Source organism: Phaseolus vulgaris, chromosome 2 (assembly GCF_051622355.1).
Source record: "Phaseolus vulgaris cultivar YP4 chromosome 2, ASM5162235v1, whole genome shotgun sequence".
Taxonomy (NCBI): Eukaryota; Viridiplantae; Streptophyta; class Magnoliopsida; order Fabales; family Fabaceae; genus Phaseolus; species Phaseolus vulgaris.
The window spans coordinates 47,174,612-47,198,771 of record NC_143499.1 but is presented as its reverse complement, the minus strand read 5'-3'; the positions used below and the strand labels follow the sequence as shown (position 1 = coordinate 47,198,771).

At 31.5% G+C, this 24,160-nt stretch overlaps 3 protein-coding genes across 6 annotated transcripts; 1 reads left to right on the top strand and 2 right to left on the bottom strand.

Moving 5' to 3' along the window:
- Positions 1-3,196: 3,196 nt before the first annotated feature.
- On the top strand, positions 3,197-3,834 carry LOC137809543 (uncharacterized). Its single transcript, XM_068610650.2, has one exon. The coding sequence runs from the start codon at positions 3,309-3,311 to the stop codon at positions 3,702-3,704; it is 396 nt and encodes a 131-aa protein (XP_068466751.1). The 5' UTR covers positions 3,197-3,308; the 3' UTR covers positions 3,705-3,834.
- Positions 3,835-5,807: 1,973 nt separating this feature from the next.
- On the bottom strand, positions 5,808-10,621 carry LOC137812730 (UDP-glucose 4-epimerase GEPI48). The gene is made up of 9 exons (XM_068614905.2): positions 10,066-10,621; positions 9,427-9,476; positions 9,141-9,276; positions 8,548-8,649; positions 8,142-8,369; positions 7,593-7,671; positions 7,200-7,282; positions 6,460-6,551; positions 5,808-6,182 (listed from the first exon to the last, which is right to left on the bottom strand). The coding sequence occupies exons 1-9, from the start codon at positions 10,243-10,245 to the stop codon at positions 6,086-6,088; spliced, it is 1,047 nt and encodes a 348-aa protein (XP_068471006.1). The 5' UTR covers positions 10,246-10,621; the 3' UTR covers positions 5,808-6,085.
- Positions 10,622-17,729: 7,108 nt separating this feature from the next.
- Positions 17,730-23,948, bottom strand: LOC137812729 (Pentatricopeptide repeat (PPR) superfamily protein). 4 transcript variants are annotated; one of them, XM_090299130.1, is made up of 12 exons: positions 23,320-23,948; positions 23,078-23,238; positions 22,851-22,928; positions 22,081-22,160; positions 21,714-21,820; positions 20,571-20,990; positions 20,038-20,145; positions 19,202-19,269; positions 18,962-19,049; positions 18,763-18,834; positions 18,621-18,674; positions 17,730-18,276 (listed from the first exon to the last, which is right to left on the bottom strand). In XM_090299130.1, the coding sequence occupies exons 5-12, from the start codon at positions 21,795-21,797 to the stop codon at positions 18,196-18,198; spliced, it is 975 nt and encodes a 324-aa protein (XP_090155256.1). In that variant the 5' UTR covers positions 21,798-21,820; positions 22,081-22,160; positions 22,851-22,928; positions 23,078-23,238; positions 23,320-23,948; the 3' UTR covers positions 17,730-18,195. The 4 variants fall into 4 exon arrangements, with proteins under 4 accessions (XP_090155256.1, XP_068471005.1, XP_090155257.1 ...); XM_068614904.1 differs by having other exon boundaries at positions 21,714-21,798; positions 23,320-23,904; XM_090299131.1 differs by having other exon boundaries at positions 22,859-22,928; positions 23,320-23,869.
- Positions 23,949-24,160: the final 212 nt, after the last annotated feature.

The window sequence follows — 24,160 nt, the reverse complement described above, 5'->3', positions numbered from 1 at the left end:
GTTTTAATCGCTCCGTTTTATTTACTCATGAGAAATCTCTTGTTTTGACAAAATAACAATTGTTAGAGTTAAAATAAACAGTAAAATACAAATCAATATCTAAAAAAACAGTAATACAGGAATAATAAAATTCCGTCTTATTCAAAAAGGGTAAAAAAGACAAATTTGATAGATGTTTTGAAGATAATAAATAAATAAAATATAAAAAGTAATATTTAATATTTCGTTTCAAAGAAGCGTTATTTTAATGTATAAACAAACAAATAAAAGCACTTCTTCTTCTTTTTATCAAATATTAATACAATATAATATCCCCAAAGTATGAACATACTTTAAAATTAGTAATATGATAAAACAAGCCACTTCTTTTGATTCTTTTTTATAACCTGCTAGGGAAAAAGAAAGGCCCTGATTTTTCTATCCGATTTTTTTTCATGCTATTTATTTTATTGAGTTAAAATTTATGTATTTTATATATTAACGTTTACTTTAATTTTGAATTTAATATATGTTTACTTATAGGTTATTTTGTTTTGATTTAAAATATTATTTAAAATATTTAAATCTAAAATAAATAAATAAAATTGAATTAAGAACCAATAAGATACGAGAGAATAGAAAAGAGAAAAGAAAATAAATAAAATAATTTCACATAAATTAAAAGATATACTAGAAAGTAAAATGTGGATATATATATATATATATACACATATATATAGTTAAACCTGACTATATTTTTTATTACTTTTTTTTTTCACTTAACCAAGTTAACATGTAACTTCTTTCAAAATGAAAATTCCCAAATAGCTTTTTAAGAATTAATTAATTGATGAAATGGAAAAAGCTTACCTGACCAGGGTCTTCAAGGAGTCAAATTCTTCTCACACTCAATCTTATAAACCTGCACCTACATAGTTTAAAATTTTCAAAAATACACTTCATTTTAAATATGAAAATCTGGAAAAATATTATTATGTTTCAGAAATAAAAATAAAAATCTCATTCTGTATTAAAAAAAAATCCGAAACATATTAAAAAAAGATTCAAAATGTATTTTTTATGTACCCATTTTGTATAAGGGCATTTTCGTCATTTGATACTAAAATTGGGAGCAGGTTCAGGAAGTAATTGCGCTTCAAGGAATATATAATTTTTCTATCCACAACGCCATCTTCCAGCTGTACCTACAATTTTTGAGTTAGTTCCTAATTTAACTATAACAATTTTATAAATAAATGAAAAAATATCTAAATTTAGCACTTAAATAAAGGTTAATATGTTGCTTAGTAATTTGACGGCTACCATGCAATTTTGTTGTGTAAGGTAAGTTCTAGAAAAGCTAAGGAAAATTCAAACAGTGATATACATCACCTTTCCTTCATTGATAAGTTCTTGAAAAGCTTCTAACTACTCAAAGAACGCTACATTGGGTCTCCATTTTGAAGGATCGTGAGAAAGATTAAAAATCAACAGCGCAAAAGATTTAGCTTTCAGATTCAAGATACTAATAGGAGAATAGTTGAAACTTGTTTGTTTGTATATGTAAAAATACAACACAGTTTTGGACTTGATAGATGAAATCAAATTTCCTAGAAGACCAAATGAATCTTGTTTTGATGACAGTGTGGTGCTGACAAATGTTATTTTCTTTAAGGGATTTCAAGAGTGGTGTGATGTAATTTTGGTGCTTGAATTACATCATTTTAATTGTATTTAATGGTTGATTTGTTGTTTGGCTATTGTGTATGTGATTCACATGTGAACTAGTAAAAACTCATAAAAAAGATAGTGCAATGTGATTATTATAAGGTTTACAATTCAGATTCGATTTATGATCAATTTGAACCAATATAATTAGAACATGACCACTGTTAACATTAGATACTAACTATGGTTTGGAAACATAATGAAATTGAATTGGTCCCAGCTTAGTCTAATTTCAATCCAAAGCGCGTTGCATAATTTCTCCACGACTCATTCTTCCTATCACTTTCTAAGATACCGTGATATGGAATTCAGCAGAGACTCAATAAGAATGCTAAGGAAAAACTTTTAATTTTCATCACGCGTTTGCTTAAAATAGTTTGACCCTTGGGTTTTGATAATCCAGTAAGTTACTCATTACTAACTTACCTTCTTATTGTTGCATGCTGCATACCCCTTACAAGGTGCCTCAATGAAACAATGAGTTCTTATATTCATACTTATCTAACATAAATACGTATAATTTCTAAAATATATAATAAAATAACACAGATCTATATATTATATAATTATAAATTATATAAATTAACAATAAAGATTTATGTAAATAAATATTGTTTAAATTCTTTTTTTATCATAAAAATATTTTTCATGAGTGGTTCAAAAAAATTTTATTTATTTTTGTAATCATAATAAAAATTTATACAATAAGTTTGAGTTTTAAAATATTAATATATTTTTTTTAAAATTGTGTTAGAATCGTGTTAAAATTGTCAGAAATTCAACAAATATTTTTTAAATTGGACACTTTAACGATATGTGTCATATGAATGTTGCACGAGTGTTGATGTCAGATACGTGAGAAACCATTTAAGAGGTTTGTCCTAGTATGATAGATACATACTTAAGAATTGTTTTACACCTATAATAATAAAGTCATTGTTATTTTAAACAATCCAATTTTTTTTTCCAATGTATACAACAGTTTTAAAATGTTTCTAAATCAGACTCCGCAATTGATCCCGTTTTTTTATATTTATTTTTTCATTCTAAATCAGGTGTCTTGGAAGATAACTCTTGAAGCTTCAAATTTGGCAATCTAAAAAAAAATGGTTGTCTCGTTTCCAATGGACAGAAAAAGTGCTGCTTTCTTGAAGGGGTCACGAGCTGTAGAAGTGGCCAAGGTGTGTGTATTCAGATCATGTCTAACATGCCAAAAAAGCCCTCGGTGGTGTATCTGTATATATAATTGACCCTTTCAAAAATGAGAATATAGTATCTTGAAGTTCAGTATGCAGAAGATGCACAAAAGAGAAACATCCCATTTGACAGTCAATCACCTGAAGCTTGACTAATACTATAGATACTAAATTTCTTTGGAAGACTCATTGGCTAAGAAAATTTCCATGGAAACTAACACCTTTTACTATTATTTTCTTTGTTTGCCCAATTGACACTTCAAACTTCTGCTAGACCAACCCTAGAAGATCATTGCTATAAAATCACTCTTCCGTGGTCCTTTTGCTCAGTACACTTCAAAGCTCCCATTCTCTAACTGCATCTGCCATTTCATAAAACTGATAACTCATTCTCTTTAACTAAGAATGATTCGCACCATATTTGCATGCTTCAGTGGGAAAGTGTCACATAAAAAAGCAAAAGTAGAGGCAGTGGAAGAGAGAAAGGATGTTTACAGAGATGAGTTGACAGAAAAAAAGAGGGCGAGGAGGGCAGTGAAGAAAAGGGTGAGGTTTGCAGAGGTAGAAGCTACGATCATGGGAGAAGAAAATGAAAAGGAGTTTGAGAAAAGAAGGTGTGAGAGTGGTGAGGAGGTGGGAGAAAAAGAAGGGATGAGAGTGAGGATTAGACTGACAAAGGAGGAAGCTGCAAGGTTGCTATCAAAATGCAACAAAGAAGGACCTCTTCAATTCAACGACGTTGCTCATCAACTTCTCTTCATCCCTGCTCACCGTCTTTCCATTCTTTCAGACACTCTCTAGTGCTCACAACCTTCTGCATATTTCTCATCACTTCATCGTTCCAATCCTTCTCTTTCTCCTGTAATTAATTCTTACAATTTTGCTTTTGTAAAATTCTTTTACATATATTAATACAATTATTTTTGCATGATTTTCATGTCTACAAAAACGAAACACACTAATGAACAACCTAGCTTAATTTAGAATAACGGGAATCAGTCACAACAAACAATCACACGAGAGACTGGCATATAACTTAGCCTAACATGGTATTATGTGTATATAAACCTGCTTCTGTGCCCTACTTAAATCAAGCTTCATCACTTCTTACAAAAAAAATACATGGTTTGATAAGAATATAGTATGGAAAATTGGATTTGGAAATAGAGTCAGGTTTTGGGAGGATAAATGATTGGGTGGTACCAATCTCATGCATAGGTATCCTCGGTTGTATTCTATCTGGTTTGGCCAAAATAAACCAGTAGGAGAAATAGCTCTTAGGAGTGATAGTGGTTGGGAGTGACAACTACTATCCTGGAGAAAGAGTAGATTCAGTTGGGAAGCTGCAGAGGAACTAGAACTGCTGGAGGAGATTAATAGGGTGAATCCAAACATGGATAACTAGGATAGGTGGACATGGCTAGGAGAATTAGGAGAGTACACAGTTAAGTCTGCATATGCTCACTTGTTGAACTCTAATACATCAGTTAGGCTTGCTGATTTTAGTACTTTCTGGTCGGTTAAAGCATTACCCAATGCCCAAACATTGGCGTGGATGGCTATTCTCGGAAAGGTGGCAAAGGGAACTAATTTAGTCAGAAGAGGGGTAGTTCAAAGTAGCAAGATCTGTCCTTTGTGCCTTCAACACGATGAAACAGTCCAACATCTATTTTTGGTCTGTGACATATTGTCTAGGGTCTGTAGTGCATGTAGTAAGTGGGTAGATATTCAATTTGTCCAACACCACAATCTAATGACACACTTCAAGCACTTTCACCTTTTCCAATTAAATCAAAAACAAAATCTCGGATGGAAAGTTCTATGGATTGAAATTGTATGGAGCATTTGGGAGCGTAGGAATAAGGTGGTATTCAAAAGAAGGGAGGGTAGATGTTGATGAGATTCTTTATATGGCTCAATTAAAATCGTGGATTTGGATGAAAAATAAAATACCAAGGTTAATTATTCTTTCACAGATTGGAATCTATGCCCAATTCATTGCTTGACAAGTATTAGGTAATATCACTTGGGAAGAGGCTGGTTAACTTGATGTATTAACCACTTTTGGATGTAGATAGATGATAATTAAGCAAGTGGTATATTTGTTGGTTGAAAGGTACCACAATGTGATAGGCAATAGTAGGCTATAAGGTATCTCTATAAGATTGCTCAGTGTCAAAGGGTTTTGTAGAAATGTGCAAGGCTAGATTGAATTATGAGTTCTAACATGTGGTACAAGACATCATTTCTCTGTTGTGTTAATCTGTCACATGAACATGTAACTTTGCATGGTTACACTAGTTGATTTGATTAATGAACGAATTAATTTTCGTCTTCATATGTGAACCTTTATTGTGTTTGACTTGGCCCTTGAGGGACATCTTTATTATGGTCCCAAAGATAAATCACCTTGAGCTATATGTGGTCTCAATGAGAAGGCTGGGAAAGATTTTTGTTGATTGTGCAGGAAACAAAAGGTGTTTTATGATACAACTGCTTAGCCAGGGTCTGTAAAGAGACACTATGGCTGCCACTGTAGGCATGAACTTGTTGCAGAATACTCTCTTACATTCTGCAGATACCTTCTCTAACAGTTTAATGTTTGAAAGATTTAAAAGGCAACTCTCCATGGCAAGAGGACGAGTATTAAGAAAAACCAAAAATTATTACCTCTCATTATTTAGGAGAATTTGCTTATAAATGACAGATGTTCTAAGTTGCTTTGCGTGTGTGAATTGCATTAAACATCAATTCGAAAGTTCTATTATTTTACTTCCTACGAGTTCCTCTTCAATGGCAGGAATAGAAGAAAATCAGAAAAAAAAGAGCATGAAAATCAAAACATATAATGCTAAGTAAGAGTTTATTATGAATGAGGTAAGGTATGATTTTACTCGTTAGTCATACTCTATAATGTGTGGTTTAGATTTATAAATAGGATGCAGTCATGTTCTTGAAGATCATGAGAATGCTCATTCAATAACTAACCTGTAAGCTGGAACCGAAAATAATCATTAAAGTAAACTAAACCACTACTTATTTACCACGTTATTGAAATTCATAATTAGAAAGGATTTTCTACCTTAGAATGGCTAAACAAAAACTTTAGGGACCTATTGGGTGACAGGGTTCAAAAAGACCCCAAAAGAAAACATATATACTTAATCTAACAATCATAAACATCAGTTGGAGGAATCTCCAGATCTACCATAGCCATAAGGGTTTTTGCTAGCCCAGTTCCATTGATCCCGACACATATCATCGATGCCATGTTTAGCCCTGCAATCACAATAAATTTGTGAGAAAAAATAAAAAGGGGGAGGAAATAACAATTCGTGAAACCTTGCCCAATATTTTTTACCAAAGGATGAAAACACTTGTATATTAGCTGCAGTTTGAAAGAACAAAAAGATTTTTGAATAGACGTGAAATTATTCGGTCATTTAATATCACGGCGGTGATATTCAGAACGTGTTAAGGCAAAAAAACTGATCCTTAAAAGTGAGAAAAAAAAAGGCGGCAATTGTTGTTCACTTTGAAGCAAATCAATACTTACTTCCAATTGAGTTCTCTTTCCGCTTTCTTCGTTGAAGCATAAACAATTTCAGCATCTCCAGGTCTACGGCCACCCATTGCAAGTGGAATTTTCTGAACAGTAATAAATGGTAAAATTAAATTAGCCATGTACTGAAGAGTAGCTTATTCCAGATATATTATAAAAGAGTTGGTTCAAGATGTTTTTGGTTTATCTACTTAAAGACGAGAAATTCAACAGATTTGTTGTATATAATGGGCAGATGTTTGATTTCTAAAACTTTTGTTGCTCATTGAGTCTGTAGTAGTCAATCACAGAGATCGTGGATAAGAAGCTGTGTTAGTTGTAGTTTCAGTTTAAAAGTTACTGGTCAGTTATAGAATTAGCCAGAATAAGCTCTCAATAAATAAGAGCCTCAAATGTATCTCTTGCTACTGAGTTTGATCTTATGCCCTTTAATCCATGAATTTGTAACAGTCAAAGAGAGATAAATATGTACTTGAGATTTAAAAGAATCAAAGGGATGACAGTCCAATAACTACACAGTTGAAGCTTGCTTCACATCTCTTCTATTTCATTGTATCTTAACAGAATGCAACTAATTAAGAGACACTAGGCATGTCAAATGAATGGTTACGCTGCCAAATTTGAAGTCCGGGGACAAAAGAAAGAAAAAAATTGCATTTATATAAAAATGACAAAAAGTTGTGCCAAGGTCTATATTACATACAAAAACATAAATAAAAGGATCACTCTGTTACCTTTCCAGAGGCCTGTTCAAAAGCCTTTACCATCTCCAAAACTGATGTTCCCTTTCCTGTTCCCAAGTTATAAACTTCACAACCTGCATAAACAATCAATAAAATTTGACAAGGTAACATCACGACAACAATAAAAGCCTCATCCTATTCGCTGAAGTGGCAACCTAGATCATATGACAGTATTTGGCTTGGTTAAAGACCAAGGTTTCAGCAATATTATTTAACAAAGTAACATAGCATAAAGAGAAAATCCAAAACAAGATGGGCCAATAGGAAAAGTTATCATTGCCTCATACAGATAAAAAATCATTTCACATTCACAATCTTTCAGAGTTTACCAAATCGAAAACACTAGTAAATTGTTAGAAGAAAATAATAAGTTGGGAATAATACCTATTTTAGCATCATCCAGTTTACGCAAAGCAGCAATGTGCCCTTCTGCTAAGTCAAGAACATGAATGTAATCACGAATCTGAGAAAAAAAGATACATTCTGTAAGATCCTTGAAGAAATCAAAGGCAGCTCTTCAGAAATGGGAATGTATGCTTGTTTGTAAGAAGTTGCCTAACTGAAACTATGGTAGATCAGAATGTCCAAAATCATCAAAGGGAAAAGGTGTATGGTTACAGGATATTAGTCAACTGTTAGTAGTATTAGCTAGATGGACTTTGTTAGTAAGTTAGGTTGTTATATATGTGTATTAGTTGTTAATTACATCTCTAATAAGCCCTTTGTATCTTTACCCATATCAATCCAATTAATGGGAATATTTCTATGGAAGTTTTATATTATTATTTGAGCTATATGATTTGTGGCCTCGTCAACTTAAGGTAACTTGTTTCTCTTCTCAATTTTTTTATAGGAGGGGGTGGGGGGTGAAGATTGCATGCAATCTTTCAAGGAAAAAGTTCACTAAACCAAGTAAAAAAAGTGAGAACATACTCCAGTGCCGTCACTGGTTTTATAATCGTTTCCAAAAATTGTCAGTGAAGTGAGTCTGCCAACTGCCACTTGTTGAACAAAGGGCATGAGATTGTTCGGAATTCCACGAGGATCCTCACCAATAGAACCACTAGGATGTGCACCAACTGGGTTGAAGTATCTCAACAGTATAATTTTCCAATCTGAATCTGAACAGTAGAGATCACGACAAATCTCTTCGATGATAAGCTGAAAAAACAAGCCTCTCATCAGATATCATTGTTAGTTTCCAAGACAAACCTTAGTACATTGCTATCAGTAATACTCAGAAACTATAAAATTAAAAAAAAAAACTTTTTTTTCTTTTTGTAAGCAGCCATCATTAGAGCATCTTCGTTTTCACTGTCCAACAATCTCCTAGTCATACCTTGGTCCGTCCATATGGGTTTGTCACTGACAAAGGGAATTCTTCAGTACATGGAACCTCCTTTGGCCAGCCATATACAGTTGCTGAAGATGAGAACACAAGCTGACATCATCCAAGAAATATAAAATCAGTCAAATAATCAGATTGCACCATCAATAAAATATATGCGCAATAAATTCCACAAGAAACTTCAAGATAGCAGGGGACGGTAAAAAGAAAAGGTTTAGACTTCCTCTTAAGATGTAGCTTCTAATTAATATTTGTTTAACAAACAACTGTAATTTAGTGTGGAAAAGGATTGGTGAACATCAATATGTAGTTAACCCCTAGATATGAAAACAGAGGGGTACAACAGGTGATATGATCTGATAGAAACAGAAAAAAATAGAGAAAAATGAGTGGTGTTGATGGAATGTATGGTATGTAAAGGAGCCACTTGTCATCAGTCTTTAATGGTGGGCACTTCCGCTGATTCTGGTCTCACAGATTGATGCAATGGAAGTGTGACGATATTCATCATTGTAGTTGCATTTCTCCTTGCAGTTGAAGCCAATCAAAACGGACCAAAAAGATCAAAACCAAATTGAACATACCTTTTTACATCCATGGGCAGCCATGACTTGAAATAAAATGATTGTCCCAATCAAGTTGTTATCAAAGTAGAGTAGTGGTTTCCGCACACTTTCACCCACTGCTTTCAGCCCAGCAAAATGTATGACAGCATCAAACCTGCAGGTGAAAAGAGTCATACATGACAAACAGCTATTATTTACAGATCAGTTATCAAGTAAAACTACAAGAGAACGTGAAGCACCGACAGAAAATGAACAATCATTTTTTTTCCTTTTCTCAGTTACAAAATTTCTGTCTAATCCTTACTTTGCGGTTGTAAAAACTTTCTCGAGCGCAGCTCTGTTCCGCAAGTCTAACTGCAGCAGGAAAAATATAACGAAGAGTCAATCAACACCACAATAAAGAATCAATAATTAAGAACGTCTAAATAAACAAAACAAGAATCTGCTCCAAAACAGACAATAATTTGGCTTAAAATTGAACTTTAGAGAGAGACAACACAATACACGACAGAATAAAATTCTTATTGTTAATCAAATTGTACATCATGGAAAGCAATAGAACAAATCATAATTAAAACACACATCACATAAAAACTAGTGTGTACTTGTCGCACTAATTGCGAGTTAGTTCCAAATTGTAATGAAACACACATAAACATAAATTCGAACTTGTCACCGTCTGCGTTTAGTATTTACTGAACTATGGAATAAAGCGCATCGCAACACTTTTGTTTTCACCCGTCAGTGGGGCCCACCACAATTTGCAAGCCCGGTGAAAAACTCAAAAATTACAGAAACTAAACACGGAGAACCAAAAATGCAAAAAAGAAATCGTTAAATCGAAATCAAGAACGAAAAAAAAAAACACAAAAGCATCATATTCTGAGGAGCATGCAACAATCTAGATTGAGTATTGTTTTTGAAATAGAAGAGAAAACGGTACCTCGACGAAGGAAAGGTTATTTGCGAATTTTCCAGCAAGTTCCTTGACTCTGATGATGGCGACTGCGCTGGAGTTGTCGAAGTTGTCGACGGCGAAGACATTGTAACCGGCGAGGAGAAGCTGGAGGACGGTGTGGCTACCGATGTATCCGGCACCACCGGTAACCAGAATCGTTGGCATAGTGAACGCGTTTGGCAGGAGAGAAAAAAACGGAAGAATACAAGAGAATGAGTAAACAGAAGAGCGAAAGAAAAGGGTGAATTATATATGTGGCAGTGGAAAAACTTCAGAGTTTGTTACGCGCCAGGGCGTTTTCGGAGAAGGCGAGAATTCTGTGACTAACACGTTCACAACTAAGTCATCTCATTTTTTTGAATCTAAACTCCTAAGTGCCCACTTTCCTTTAAATACCCAAAAAATTTACCTTATTTTTTTCAAATATTTATACCAGGTCATCCACATGGTGTTCCACTATGTGTTTGCTTCGGATTTTGTCTTTGCCGCTTCCCATTCCTTCCACGCCAGTCACTGCAATTTCGCATTTGCTACTCATTTCATCTTCTTTTTCTAACAATAAATTAATATTTTAGTCTTATTTAATTTAATAAATTAATATTTTAATCTTACTTAATTTAATAAATTAATATTTTAATCTTACTTAATTTAATAAATTAATATTTTAATCTTACTTAATTTAATAAATTAATATTTTAATCTTATTTAATTTAATAAATTAATATTTTAATCTTATTTAATTTAATAATAATGATACATTCAAAACCTATATTTTTTATACATTTAACAATCTCTAATACTATTATTTTTAATATTTTTTAAATATTATTTAATTACAAATTTACTATTTATTATATATATATATATATATTTTATAGTTATATATTTCATATTATGAAAACATCATTTTCATTAATTTAAAATTGTTCCAACTTAGTTGAAAAGATACCATTTTAAGAGTCAATTATCGCATTAGTATTATTCGTTCCATTACGATTTTGTCATTAAAATAATATTTTTATAGATTAAAGAAAAAAATAATATATAATTTTTTATTGATCTTGACTTAGATGTAAAAATATATTGAAGTGACTTGAATATATTGAATGTAAAAAATAAAAATATTATTATATTATTATAGATGTGATATGAAAAGTAAATTTTTTTCAAATTTTAACGAAAGAAAAAATATTAGTAAATTATGATTTGGCTAATATAATGTTAACGAAAGAAATAATATTATTTTGATAATTACATATTAAAATATTAGTTTATAATTATAATTTGATTAATATAATTTAAAAATAATAATAATAAAATATTATTTTGTTCAATAATTTAGTGTAAAGTTGTCATCAACACTTTTACACTTTCTAGTTGGAGTTTTTATTTGTTGATCAGTGGCTATTAGAAAATTTAATTATGGGATTATGTTCACTAATTTCCTAAGATAGTATTCTTTTCAGCATTATTGTGCTTTAAAGATGGAATAATGTATTAACATCGTTTTGAAAGTGTAATCTTTTTTTTGTTGTGTTGGTATTTAAATAGGGATTTTCTTGGTTTATTCCTTTTGAAAGGGATTTTATTGCTAAATGGGATTTATTTGTAATAAAACAGGATTATTAGCTATTAAGTGTCTCTAATGAGATTTTTCCTTATCTAACCAAAATCAGGATTGTTACCATAAACATTCATATTTGACTTTTATGCTTCGTATAATGGATCTGGAGCATTTAAATTTAATTAATAGTGGAGGAATGCTTAACTTAGGTTCAACTCCATTATTTAATGACTTTAATTTTTCTACTTTACTTAACCTTAACTCCATTATTTAATTACTTTAAATTTGGATTTTGTTAATTCAACTTATTCAATTAATAGATCAAAATTACTGTGTTAACTAATGACTCAACCTCTGAACTAACCTCAAATTAGTTCAACTAATCGTTAGCCTTAAAATAATGAGAAATTCGGTTTCCTATGATAAAGTTTAATAACATTAATCTTCATAAATTTATCCTTTAAAAAAATACTAGATTAAAAGTTAACGTATATTTTATTTGCTAGAATATGATTTTTTTTAGTCAATACATTATATAGTCTTTATTGTTTTTGTCATGATATTTTTTTAGTCTAACCAAATAATTAATAAGGTCCGTTTTAGTTATAAATATTTTAAAATATAAATATATAATTGGATGGAAATTTATTTAATAAATATTCATTGTCATGGAATTTTATTTAATAAATATTCATTGTCATGGAATTTTATTTAATAAATATTCATTGTCATGGAAATTTATTTAATAAATATTTGGATAAAAATGTATAAAGAAATAATAACTATAAATATCAATCTTTTTATCAATAATTATAAATCCTAGAAAATTAAAAAATCTGTTACAAATATTCAGATAAAAAAGATAGGAATGATAAAAAAAGTGTACAAAAATAATTATAGAAACAACAATCTTTATTAATAGTTATAGATAACTCATCTTTGTATTTTTTTTATGAATTTTAAAACTATAACATAACTTATTTAATTAAACACAACTTTTTCAGTAACTATTTGAATAAATACAATTATTAAGTTATGTAAAACAAAATGATAATAAAATATGTGAAAACTTATACTACTATTAACTATGTAATTGCTTTTATTGTTTTAAACTATTTGATCTTTTAAATTGTTTTTATTGTATATTTTATCATTTTTAATATTTTTTAAAAAGTAAAATTATGACTAAAATTGAAAATTAATTATATCTAAATTGCTTTAATCCGTATTTATATTTTAAGGCCAAACCATTAAGATGATGAGAAAGAAAATAAAAATGAAGCTAATGGATGTGATGATTTTTTTTTCTCAAAGAGATCATGGTATACTGTTCTGGTAAATAAATACATACATTATTTTTTTCCTTTATCTTATTGTAATATTATTTAGTCCTTAGAAAACATAGAGTTACGATAGAGTAAATATAATTTTTAAATAAAGAATAAATAACCAATAGCATCTTTTGAAACTGTGATTCAACGATAATACAGAAACGAAGAAACAAAAGTTAGAACGAACCGATAAAATAAGCATATAATATATGAGGTTCAACACTGAAAGCATGTTGTCATGAACATATAAAGTGAAAATATTTACGTATTTTTGTCACATGCATCAAGCCTTTCTTTAGAAGGGAGCAAGCATGTAAGCATGTGAACATTAACCTCTCCCATAATTACTACCTCTCATTTCGTTCGGTGTAGATAACTGAATCCAAACACACTTACCGGACCGGGTTAATATTCGATTAGGACTGACCGACACGATTAAAGGCACTACATCTAAATAGAAAATTAATGAGACTAATCAATTATCAAATATAAGGTAATATATTCTAAATTACAATCTAAATTCTTAATTTGATCAATAACAAATGGTATAGATAATTATATAAATAGATACAATTCCAATAATCAGATACGTCATCATCAAGTACTAATTACATCGAGTACCGAGTACAAAAATTTTACTTAAACTTTAAAATGTCTTTTGTAGGTATCATTCGAATTTAGAGTTCACAAAGATGATGAACAGAGAAAATGAGAAAGTATGAAGAGATAATTTGAGTCACAGAAAAAAAAAAAAAGGTAATCGACCAACAAAAAAGAATGACAATCGCTCTTTTGATTTTAACTCTATTGAAGTGATTTCAACTCTTAGAAGAATAGTGAATATTAGAACAATAAAAAAAATATTTATTTGACATCCATGCTCTACCATACACCCTAATAAATATTAATATTTTAATCATTTATAAAAATTTATAATTTTTTCAATTTTGAAACATTTTACATTTTACTTATATTTTTATTAAAAAGATTTTTTTAATTATAAATATTAATATTTATTGTGGTATAAGATGAAAAAGAGTGTAACCTTATAACAATATAGAAATAGAAGGGAAGTGTAGTCCCAAATAGGAAAGGAAAGGAAAAAAGGTTTTTGTAATATGTGGACAGCATGAACATGTGATGGGATGTGCAAATGTTTCTGAATACTACACAAATTATATCCTCAGATTTTGACTCTTTACCTTCCCTTCAAATATCACTACCCATTTTTGCTGTTCAAATACAATCACTTTTTCTTTTCTATAAATTTTTTTTTTTTGGACAACTTGTTATTATTATTACTATTATTATATAAACCAAGATTAAAATTATATAAATTTATTTTTTCTTTTCTTTTCTCTTTTCATTAAGTTATTAATTATATAATTAGTTATCTATACATTTTTAATTCACATTGATTTGGAATTAAAAATTATATTAACGTTTAGATTATATAAAATAGATGAATAAAATTGGATGTCAAAGTTTAATTTAACATTAGTGTCATTATGTTTGTATCATTCTAAATCTTAATATAATTTCTAAAATTCAGACTCAAGACTTATATATATATATATATATATATATATATATATATATTATCAGTATTTATCAAGCATTAAATACAATGAAGATTTGTTATATTTTATCTTATCATGCTTTATCTAATCTGGCCAATCATATTTTAATAACGTTAGGTAGGTACGTTTATTATATATATATTATTAGATAAGCTTCATTAGGTGTTGATGTAACAATTTGATTCTTGTATAATCTTGCATTATCTAATACATTATCCTAAAGCATATAATCTTAAGTAAATATATAATATATTCACTTAAATTTTGAGATATAAGATCTATTTTTTGCAATATCTACTAAAGAAATATTTAAAATTTAGAGCATGAAAAGAGGGTTTTTTTAAGAAGAAATCTCAAAAAATATTTGTTTATATTCCTTTATCATAAAAATTAAATTACGAGACTAATAAAATTACACTTAAAATCTTAAAATGTGATTTACCATTAGATAAAAATTAGATGAGATCTTACATTTTATACGACACAATAAAACCTATAAAAAACAGCACATGATCTCATAATAAACCCTTATATTAAATATACTCTAAAAAAACTTATGTCCCATAAAAGAAATGCCTATAGTTTGAATAGTAATAAATCAATATGTTTATCTTCTCACCTTTAAAAAAAATAAAATCAACATGTTTCTTAAGTTTAAATACAACAAAAGCGTAGTAGAAGAATGAAGAAGTTCTTTAACAAAAAATAATTGATTGCTTTAACTATAATGAATTAAATTTATGCATACGCGTTCTCTAATAACTTTATATATGCGTACGTTATGCTATTTTATTCACTAATCAATATCTACCTTTGACTCCAGATATTGACTTAACAGGTTACAAGTTTCATCTTTCAAAGTCAACATATAAAACATAAACAAACTTTAACAACATTTTTCCTTTTGTATATCTCAACCAAATTTTAATCTCGTTTTCTCCTTTATTATGTCAGATGATAAAAATCATTTTTATAAACTATACAACTTTTATACCCATTATTTTATAAAATTTCACGACAATTTAAAATATAGCTATTTTTTTTTCTTTTTTCAGTTTTAGAGGCTATTATTTTTAAAGGAATATATGGAGCCTTTATTTATCAAGCAAAACCATCAATAGCAATCAACATGTCAAATTGATGATTAAGATACTTCTTAACCCAATACATTTGATGATAGCCTAACAAACCCAATTTAATGTGATGTGTAATTTATTATTAAACAAATGTTAATCAACATTTTATGAACAGTGATTAACAAAACTTTTTTAATGGTTTAAATTTTGTGTGGCTTGTAGGACCTTTTAGGGTCCTTGATTTGTGCGTTGGTATGCATAGAAGAAGAATCAGAATCTGAAGTTGTCCTTCTTAATGTAGCCTTTGGAGAGTAAAACAAAAGTAGGAACAAGAATAACCCAAAAGGGAATACAACACAAAATAATATGGAATCATCCTACATTCTACTCTCACATGATGGGGTCATAAAATAATTAACATAGCATTTATAATTTGTTTATGGCTCACAGGACATATAGTTAGCATTATTCTTCCAGGAAAAGGTTCTAAAAAACTAAACCAACTTATTTTAACTTGTTAGTTTTTTTTTTCTCTCCATTATTGCATTAAAATGTTTCAATCTTTTGAATTTATTTTTTAGAATCTCTTCTTAATTTTGTGGGAGGTCATGATCAATGAATATTGATTATTATCAATTAAGTATATTCAATGATAATTATTGTAGTATTGAAATTATATCTCTATGGAAGATTATGAAATCCAACCTTGAAAGTTGAAGATAGTATTTTCAAGGTATCTTGAAAATATGATAAACATTAATTATCCATTATCTCTTTATTAACAAGTTTTTCTCTCATTCTTTATACAAAAAGAACTTGTGGGAAAGAGTAAGACAGACAAAGGATAAGAACAACATAGAGAGAAATGAGAAAATAGATATCCACCACAGTGTGAGATTATAAATCATAGTAAGAGAAACTACTATTGTAATCCTACTCTCATAGTGAAAAACATTTACTCGACTAGTTCCCCTGAGTTTTACTTTTCAAATTGAGAAAGTTTTCTTACATTAAAAATTCTTGATATCATTATTCTATTTTGTTCTTTTATTTGATTTGCTTATAGCTTCCGCAAGTACCTATTTTGTATATACACAAAATTAATTATGATTTTCCCTAACATTTATTTGGATGATTTTGAAAAAAAAAATAGCAATTCATCTTCAATAAGATGATTTTATTATAAAAAAAAAATCATAATTCCACTTCATTATGTAAAAGTCGTTATTCCGCTCACCATTTTGTTTTGTCTTTTATTATATTTTACTGAAGAAAGAAAAGACCCCATTTTTTTACATGTACTATATAAAATTTCCAAGATGGGCAACTCATTGAATTTTTATAAATTTCAAAACTAATTTGCTATCCCCTTATCAAATCTTCCTAAAAGGATGCATGCAGCAGAGGATCCTTTATATTTGTTTCCTAAAAAAATGTTTATATATTTCTTGATTTAGACATTGTTCTGCTGTTTTGTGATGGGTCGGAGTTTCAGGCTCATGATTTATTTGGACCACTTTTTTTCATAACTACCCAAAGAAAAAAGAAAGTAAGAAAAAAAGGAAATATTTTTTTTATAAATAAATGTACGAGTTAAAATAATAAAATTTTTAAGACTAGTTTTAATTTGTAAGAAAACTAATTTTATTTTACTACCTCATAAGTATTTATAGGAAAACTCTCAGTATCTGTTTGGTCTTCAAGATACCATGGGATAAGATATAGCAACTGCAACTACCATATTTGATTATAATATGTTTTTTTACGTGACAACATAATATAATAATGTTACTTTATTATCAACTTTACTTTTAAATTATTTCCTCCTTTTTTCCACAATGATCATCTACAAAAAAAATAAAAAATCATGCATCTTCGTACCAAAACATATACTAACAACATCTTTACTATTTGATTTTCCCTATTTATTAAATAGAAAACTTAAAGCAACATAATGTCAATAAAATACGATAATTTTTAATGAAAGGTCATGTTACTCCAAAAATTTAATCTTACGTCCTCGTTCTTCATTTATTTTAGTATAAGAATTAAAAGTTAACCATCAGAATCCTTAAATTAAAAGAAATAAAACCCCTCCTTTGTCAATCAAAATCAAATTTCACTTATGTGAAATAAAAAAGATTTTAAAAGACAACATAAATCCGGAGATTATGGACAACACCCAGTTAGAAGTGTTGGCCCTCCAATCCTGATCTGGGATCGATTAAGAAAAATCAAATGATAATGTTTTCACAAGATATACACGTTCCTTAAAATATAACCACAATACAAAGAATTTACACTACGTTGGGCAGTCATCTCCTTTGACTTCGAGAACTGTTGAGAGCGGCTTTCAATTGCAGCAAATATTTGCATTAGATGCCAGGAGATTCCCATATACAATGCAATTCTTCCGGTGATGTTATAAGATACAAAATTTCAATACTTGTCTGCTGAAAGACACTGGTGAGTGGATGTTGCTCTTTTGCTCAATCAAGAAAAGATCATTGAGCTGGGTGTTGAAGCTAGACATGAGCACACAAATCAGATGCGTCCATAGAGCGTCAAACTTCGTCCAGAGGCATGGGCTGGGAACTAAGAAGTCTTTCAGCCTCATCATTGGCTTCTGCTTGGATTTTCCATCCCTGCGTGCAAAAAAAGTAAAATGAGAACACAGTTACAAAAACAAAGCCAAGACCACCAATGCTAAAAGGACCAAATTGTTTCTATCACATTAGATGTCCTGATTAGGACCAACCCCGTTTTAAGTTTTCATTAGATCGGCACAACAGATATATGACATTTTTCATCTACCATACAGGTCAACACGTCTGAGGCCTTTAATCCCAAATCACAGGAACGAGGGAGAATGACCGCGCTAGATATTTAAAAGAAAGAAAAATCTACGATAGAAATTATATCACTGCAAGGCTTTCTACTTCCTAGTCTAAGAAGTTGACGATGATTCTGGGAGGAATAAAAAACAAACCTCCTCCAAATTTTCAAGCTCCATGATTTGCTCTATCTGTTCTGAGATACTGTCCTGCAATGCATGGACCCTCGCCTAAGTATAAAAACATTTTATATCAAGATGTCATCATCCAAAAGAACATATGTTTAAGTGGTTTTACTATGTTACTAGCAGTTTCAGCAGCAAGAACATCAGTCTCCATCTCCACTTCGATTTCAATCATTGAGGAAATCTGACCAAAGAGTATCACAGTATTATATACATTTATTGCGTTCAGTATTACGAAAGCAACAACAAGAACTTGTTCTTTTGTAATTCTCAGGAGAGCAGATATTATCACACTTTTAAAGAAAACATACCCTAGCATAGCTGTCAATCAGTTCAATCCGTCCTCTAAGGGAGTTTTGCAGGCTCTCTCGCACCCTCTTGACTTTACTTCTCCGAGTCCTGGACATAATAAACAAAATGATAAATGGCAACTATAGACTAGAAGAAAAAGGTAAAGACCCAAAACTAATCTCGAGACATTAACAAATTCGATCATGGGGGGTAAACAAGTATTTCTATAATTAGAGAGGTGTGATGCTATAGCAATTTACCGATAAGCAGGTTCTCCAACAGCTGAAATTTTGTTCTCAAGTTGGCACATTCGAGCTAGCATCCAAACCTACAAAAGTATAAATCAAATTCATATAACTCAAGCTACAGGTACATTTTCAAGGAAGGAGAGAAAATAATCTATTATCTTACTCATTCTGGGATATTAGATGTAAAATACAATAAATGAACTTTGCATAGATAAATTTCAGAATGTACTAACATCTGTAAGTAACTAATAATTAAGTTAGTAGTATACAATCTAAATGCTCCAATCAATTATCAAATTGTCTTGCATTATTTTCAGTCAGGCTGACTTTTCCACGAAGTAGCATTTTGCACAAGACATTCATGGCAATCAGAATTAGATATCACACTGGCTTTCCCTTCTTTCTTATTATAGAAAGTATATAGAGCTATATTTATGTGAAAATGCAGGATGGTTCCAAGTTTTCCTTTCCTTTCTTTCTTCTTATTATGGAAAGTATATAGAGCTATACTTGTGTGAAAATGCAGGATGGTTCCAGGTGGATCAGATATCAATATTATCTTTTATTAATGTATTTTAGTTGTCAGTTAAAGGACAATATTCTGTAAAAGTTTTCAACTTTCGTTTTAAACATGCAACATTTATTAAACGAAAAATCAACCCAAAGGGGACTTTGCTAGTACGAAAGCTCATGTTTGAGGCAAAGTAAATTGCAGCTATCCCTCCTTTGAATGGTGAACTTGACATCCAAAAGATTGTTGTGATTAGAAGTGCTGGAATTCCTTTGCTCTTCAAAATAAATAAGGTTGATATCATCCCTGCTAATCACAAATAATGCAAGTAGCAAACCTCTTTTTCAGCAGCTTCTTTGAGGTCATTGATGCGAGACAGAAGAACATCATATTGAGATAGAAGTCGTTGTTTGATCGCAACTGCATCTACTGACTTCTGTGGAAGCTGAAACCATGAATAAAACCAGATTACTTATTATATCGTTCATAATTGATTTATTGTGAGCAATGAATACAGGGGCCAGCTGGTCATAATAGGGTAGGAAAGGAATTATAATTTTAAAGAATCTAAAACATTTTCCTATTTCTTGCATTCAATTTAAAAAAGGATGTGCAGTAATAAAACAAATTACAAACTCTTCATCATTGTAAACAGGAGTTTCATTTTTTTTGGCCATGAGGAAATTCAAATCACAGGTAGTATAGTAGCAACTGAAAAACAACTATCTCTTTGGAGTTGGTTTTTTTATGGAAGAAACAAAATTATATGGTATCACCAGCAGAAAATTGATATTGTTGAGAATTAAAATTGATTGGGTGAAAGAAATATATGAGCCTCCCTCAACGAGAAAAAAATGATGAATCCAGTACCTGATTAAACTGGGGAAGAACAACAGTGTTCAACGTAGACCCAACAACAAGGGTTGAAACTGCAACAACTGATAGTAACTGGGGAAGGCCAGGGTCAACAAGTCCAGAGGCGGCATCCCCAGTGGCCAACAAAGCGATAAGTGGAAAAAGGAAGGAGGGTTTCAGCAATGATGAATTTTCCTCTTTTCTTGGGGCTCTTAACAGTAGTGACTCCCGCCCATCTTTGTGGTTTGTTATGCACATAGCTTCACCGGGATAGAAATCAGGATTCCTTGGACTGAATTTAAAAGGGCCTACCTTTCTATATACGTTTGATGGAGCTGCCACAGCAATAGTTACCCTTTCTCCTTCTTGTGCTGGCAGATCAACTGTTTCAGTTGCAAATCTATGAGTGCGAGCCATACCAGACGGGGTCTGCACCTAAACAGAAAGAGAAAAAAAGGATAGATGTTAAGAGGTTATAGATGTGAGACTTCAAAAGATGAAGCATTAGGTAAGGATACCAGTAATTGACATGAGGTGATTTCAGTAACAAATTAAAATCAAAAAGAAAAGAAAAAACTTAGAAACGAACTCTCAAAATCTATAATAAAACATAAACTGCTAAAAGGTATTCACTTGTAGAACAAATCAACAAGCTGAAACAATCAATCAAGACCGGAACTGGTAATCAAATCTCACAATAGAAAAAAAGAAATTGACAACAGGCTTACAACATCATATAAACTATATGAACACAAAAAATGGATGAAATGAGTTAAAGCAGGTAATGATACCTTTACCCATTGAAGTCACCTCCATTGAGGTCCTGGCTAGGGAGATATCACAGCAGAACTACTTCCAGCATTTAGTAGGTAGGACTAAACTTTGGATTATAAAAGTTTAGTTTGGAAGGTCACAAATATGTATTTTCATTTTGCAGCGAAATTTTCTACTTGTAGTAGAGCTATATAAGGATGGGCATGTATTTGTAGAAATAAAAAAGTAGATATCTAAAAAGGTTAATGCATCAAAAGGTATTCCTCGTTTCACTAGCAGCTAACTAACCAATTTCAATACAATTTATATAAAGATTCTCAACAACAACTATTTTCAGAAGACAACCTAACAATCAGATGTTGAAGGTGAGTGGAGAGAGCATACCACAATAGAATGAACAGCAGAGGGAATGCTTTGCTTCCTCAGTTTAATGTATCTTAACCCCCTTTCCCACGCTGTTATGTCCATGCTGCGTTCGGCAGGAGGAGATCCTTAGAAAAAGTAAATACTCGATGATCAACACCATACACATTTTTTATGTATCAACAAAAAGACAAGCATTGGTTACAAGTTACAAAAAAATAAAGTGGGGGAGGGGAGAGCAAACACTGGAACAACTTATGTATGGTGCTTTCCATGGAAAACATAAAATCTATTGATTAGTGGAAATTTAAAAATCAAACATTAAAAATGTTTTTTTATGTTAAGTGAACAGATCTAAGAAAAGAATAGACTGATATGACTAACCAACCTGATTTCTTCTGATTCAATGCTGACTATGTCACCTGAAACAAGTTCGTATTGGTAGCGACACTTGGAACAAGATACTATCTGCAGTAGAAATGTTTAACTATCAAATAATCACAAATAATTCACAAGGGTAAATACGTCTGAGATCATCATGAGATGAGAGACCTATCCAGAGTTTCATTCAGAAATAGGTGTCAAAGATAACCAATAAAAAGAATAGCTTCATGAATCTCAACAATGGACAATAGCAGGAAATTACTTCCAACACTCAACAAAAACAAAAAGTCATTTCTAGTTCTGTACACGCCAGAAGATTAACCCTCATTGACAACAATCCATCAAGGAATTGTGCATAAGACAAAAAAAAATCAGAAATAGTCGTGTCAAAATTTACACCAAGAAACATTGAAGCAGAATGAAAGAGTTAGTGGTGGAATAAAGCTAGAGCCCAAAGAGCTTGAGACTTCTTTTTTTCAAAATCAACCTCCAATCAACAAAATTCAACATTAATATATCTTCTTTAGAAGTTTGGCAATGATGTATTTGAGTTATTATTTGATCAATAATGCCCAAGGGGAATAAGGTCAAATGCAAGAGGGAAATATACACAGTAAACTGCGCACTAAATTGATATCGATGAAGGATAAGCTTACACTCATCTCCCAATGACTCACGGTTTAAAAGATGTCCACGGAGAAGGAGAAACAGAGTACATAATAATAAAAGTAATAATAATAGAATTAAAGTTCGGCACAGGCAAGGGAGGAATACCTGAATACCTTGTTGTGGCTGTGCAACACCAACAGCAATCTGACAACTAGGACATTTCACTATCTTCCCAAAACGTACCTGCAACAATCAAGACCGTTAACATTGGGGTCAGAAACAAGTCTAATCTTAGTAACACCATTGACCACGAAATATCTAAAAGTCAAATCCACCACAACATATACACATAATGATCCAATTCAATGCAATGTCATTAATTCGAACGGTACCTCCTCGCCAGGGGAAACGCCAACCTCACAAATATACTTAATCACTCTAAGAGCGTCAGAAACCCTTAACACAGCCGCTAAACCCTGAATCAACAGAGCATAAACATTTGCATTTGGCCGCGACCACTTCCATCTCGCAGCCAAAGAACCACTCTCGTCAACTACTCACACCACACAAACACAGCGTCATCAAATCGTAATGATGTTTAACACAACGTGAGCTAGCTGAAGAGAGAAATAACCTGGATGAAAACTGGCGCGCATGGCGTAGAAGATGGAGAGAGCGAGTTCAGGATTGTTGCGGTTAAGCGCAGCGGAGATAACGGAGCAGCAGTCGGAGGTGGAAACGACGCCGTCGTTCCGGGAGGAGTTGTCGGCGATAATCTGCAAGGCCTCATCGGCGTCTTTGGCGTTGGCAGCGACTTGGAGGAGGAGCTGTTGGTCGAGTATGTTAGCGGTATCGTCGGAGGTTTCATTGTGGCTCTCGCTGACGGAGGCTTTGGAATTTAGGAATGGCGAAAGGTTGGAAAGAGAGGGAGTGGTGAAAAATAGAGAGGGAAAAGGAGAGGTGGTGTTGGCGGCGTGGTTGACACAGGTTTCGGAGAGTTTGGGGAGAGAAGAAAAAGGGTGGTGGAGTAGGCGAGAGAAGCATGGAGTGCAAAGGTTTAGCGTCATAGCAGAAACGGGAGAAAGCGTGCGAAGCAGTGAAATTGTACCAGTGGCGTCGGGGAATGGCTATTACACTGTTTGTTTGGGGGGAGAGGGAAAGGAGATTAGGAATGAGCGGTGGTTAGGAGAAAGAGGTGAATCCAAATCCAGACTTGTAGGGGCCACTGTGAACAACTACCGGTTAACTTTATAGAATTTGGCCGTTGATTTGCCTCGGGATTTGTAAAAATATAAGAAATTAATGGTGTGGATTGGTTTATAAATAAAAATATATATAATGGAGATGTGGAGAATCGAACCCCGTGCCTCTCGCATGCAAAGCGAGCGCTCTACCATATGAGCTACATCCCCGATGTTAATATATAAGTTACATTCCCGATCTTATTAATTGATTTATTTTTATTTTCAAAAAGA

Coding starts and splice junctions, on each gene's coding strand:
- LOC137809543 (XM_068610650.2), top strand. CDS start 3,309: ATGATTCGCACCATATTTGCATGCTTCAGTGGGAAAGTGTCACATAAA.
- LOC137812730 (XM_068614905.2), bottom strand. CDS start 10,245: ATGCCAACGATTCTGGTTACCGGTGGTGCCGGATACATCGGTAGCCAC. Junction 8,370..8,547: donor ACCCATATGGACGGACCAAG/GTATGACTAGGA, acceptor TTGTTTTTTCAG/CTTATCATCGAAGAGATTTG. Junction 6,552..7,199: donor TTGAACAGGCCTCTGGAAAG/GTAACAGAGTGA, acceptor ATTACTGTTCAG/AAAATTCCACTTGCAATGGG.
- LOC137812729 (XM_068614904.1), bottom strand. CDS start 23,752: ATGACGCTAAACCTTTGCACTCCATGCTTCTCTCGCCTACTCCACCAC. Junction 23,239..23,319: donor GCGCGCCAGTTTTCATCCAG/GTTATTTCTCTC, acceptor TGGTGTGAGTAG/TTGACGAGAGTGGTTCTTTG. Junction 19,270..20,037: donor AAGAAGCTGCTGAAAAAGAG/GTTTGCTACTTG, acceptor ATACTTTTGTAG/GTTTGGATGCTAGCTCGAAT.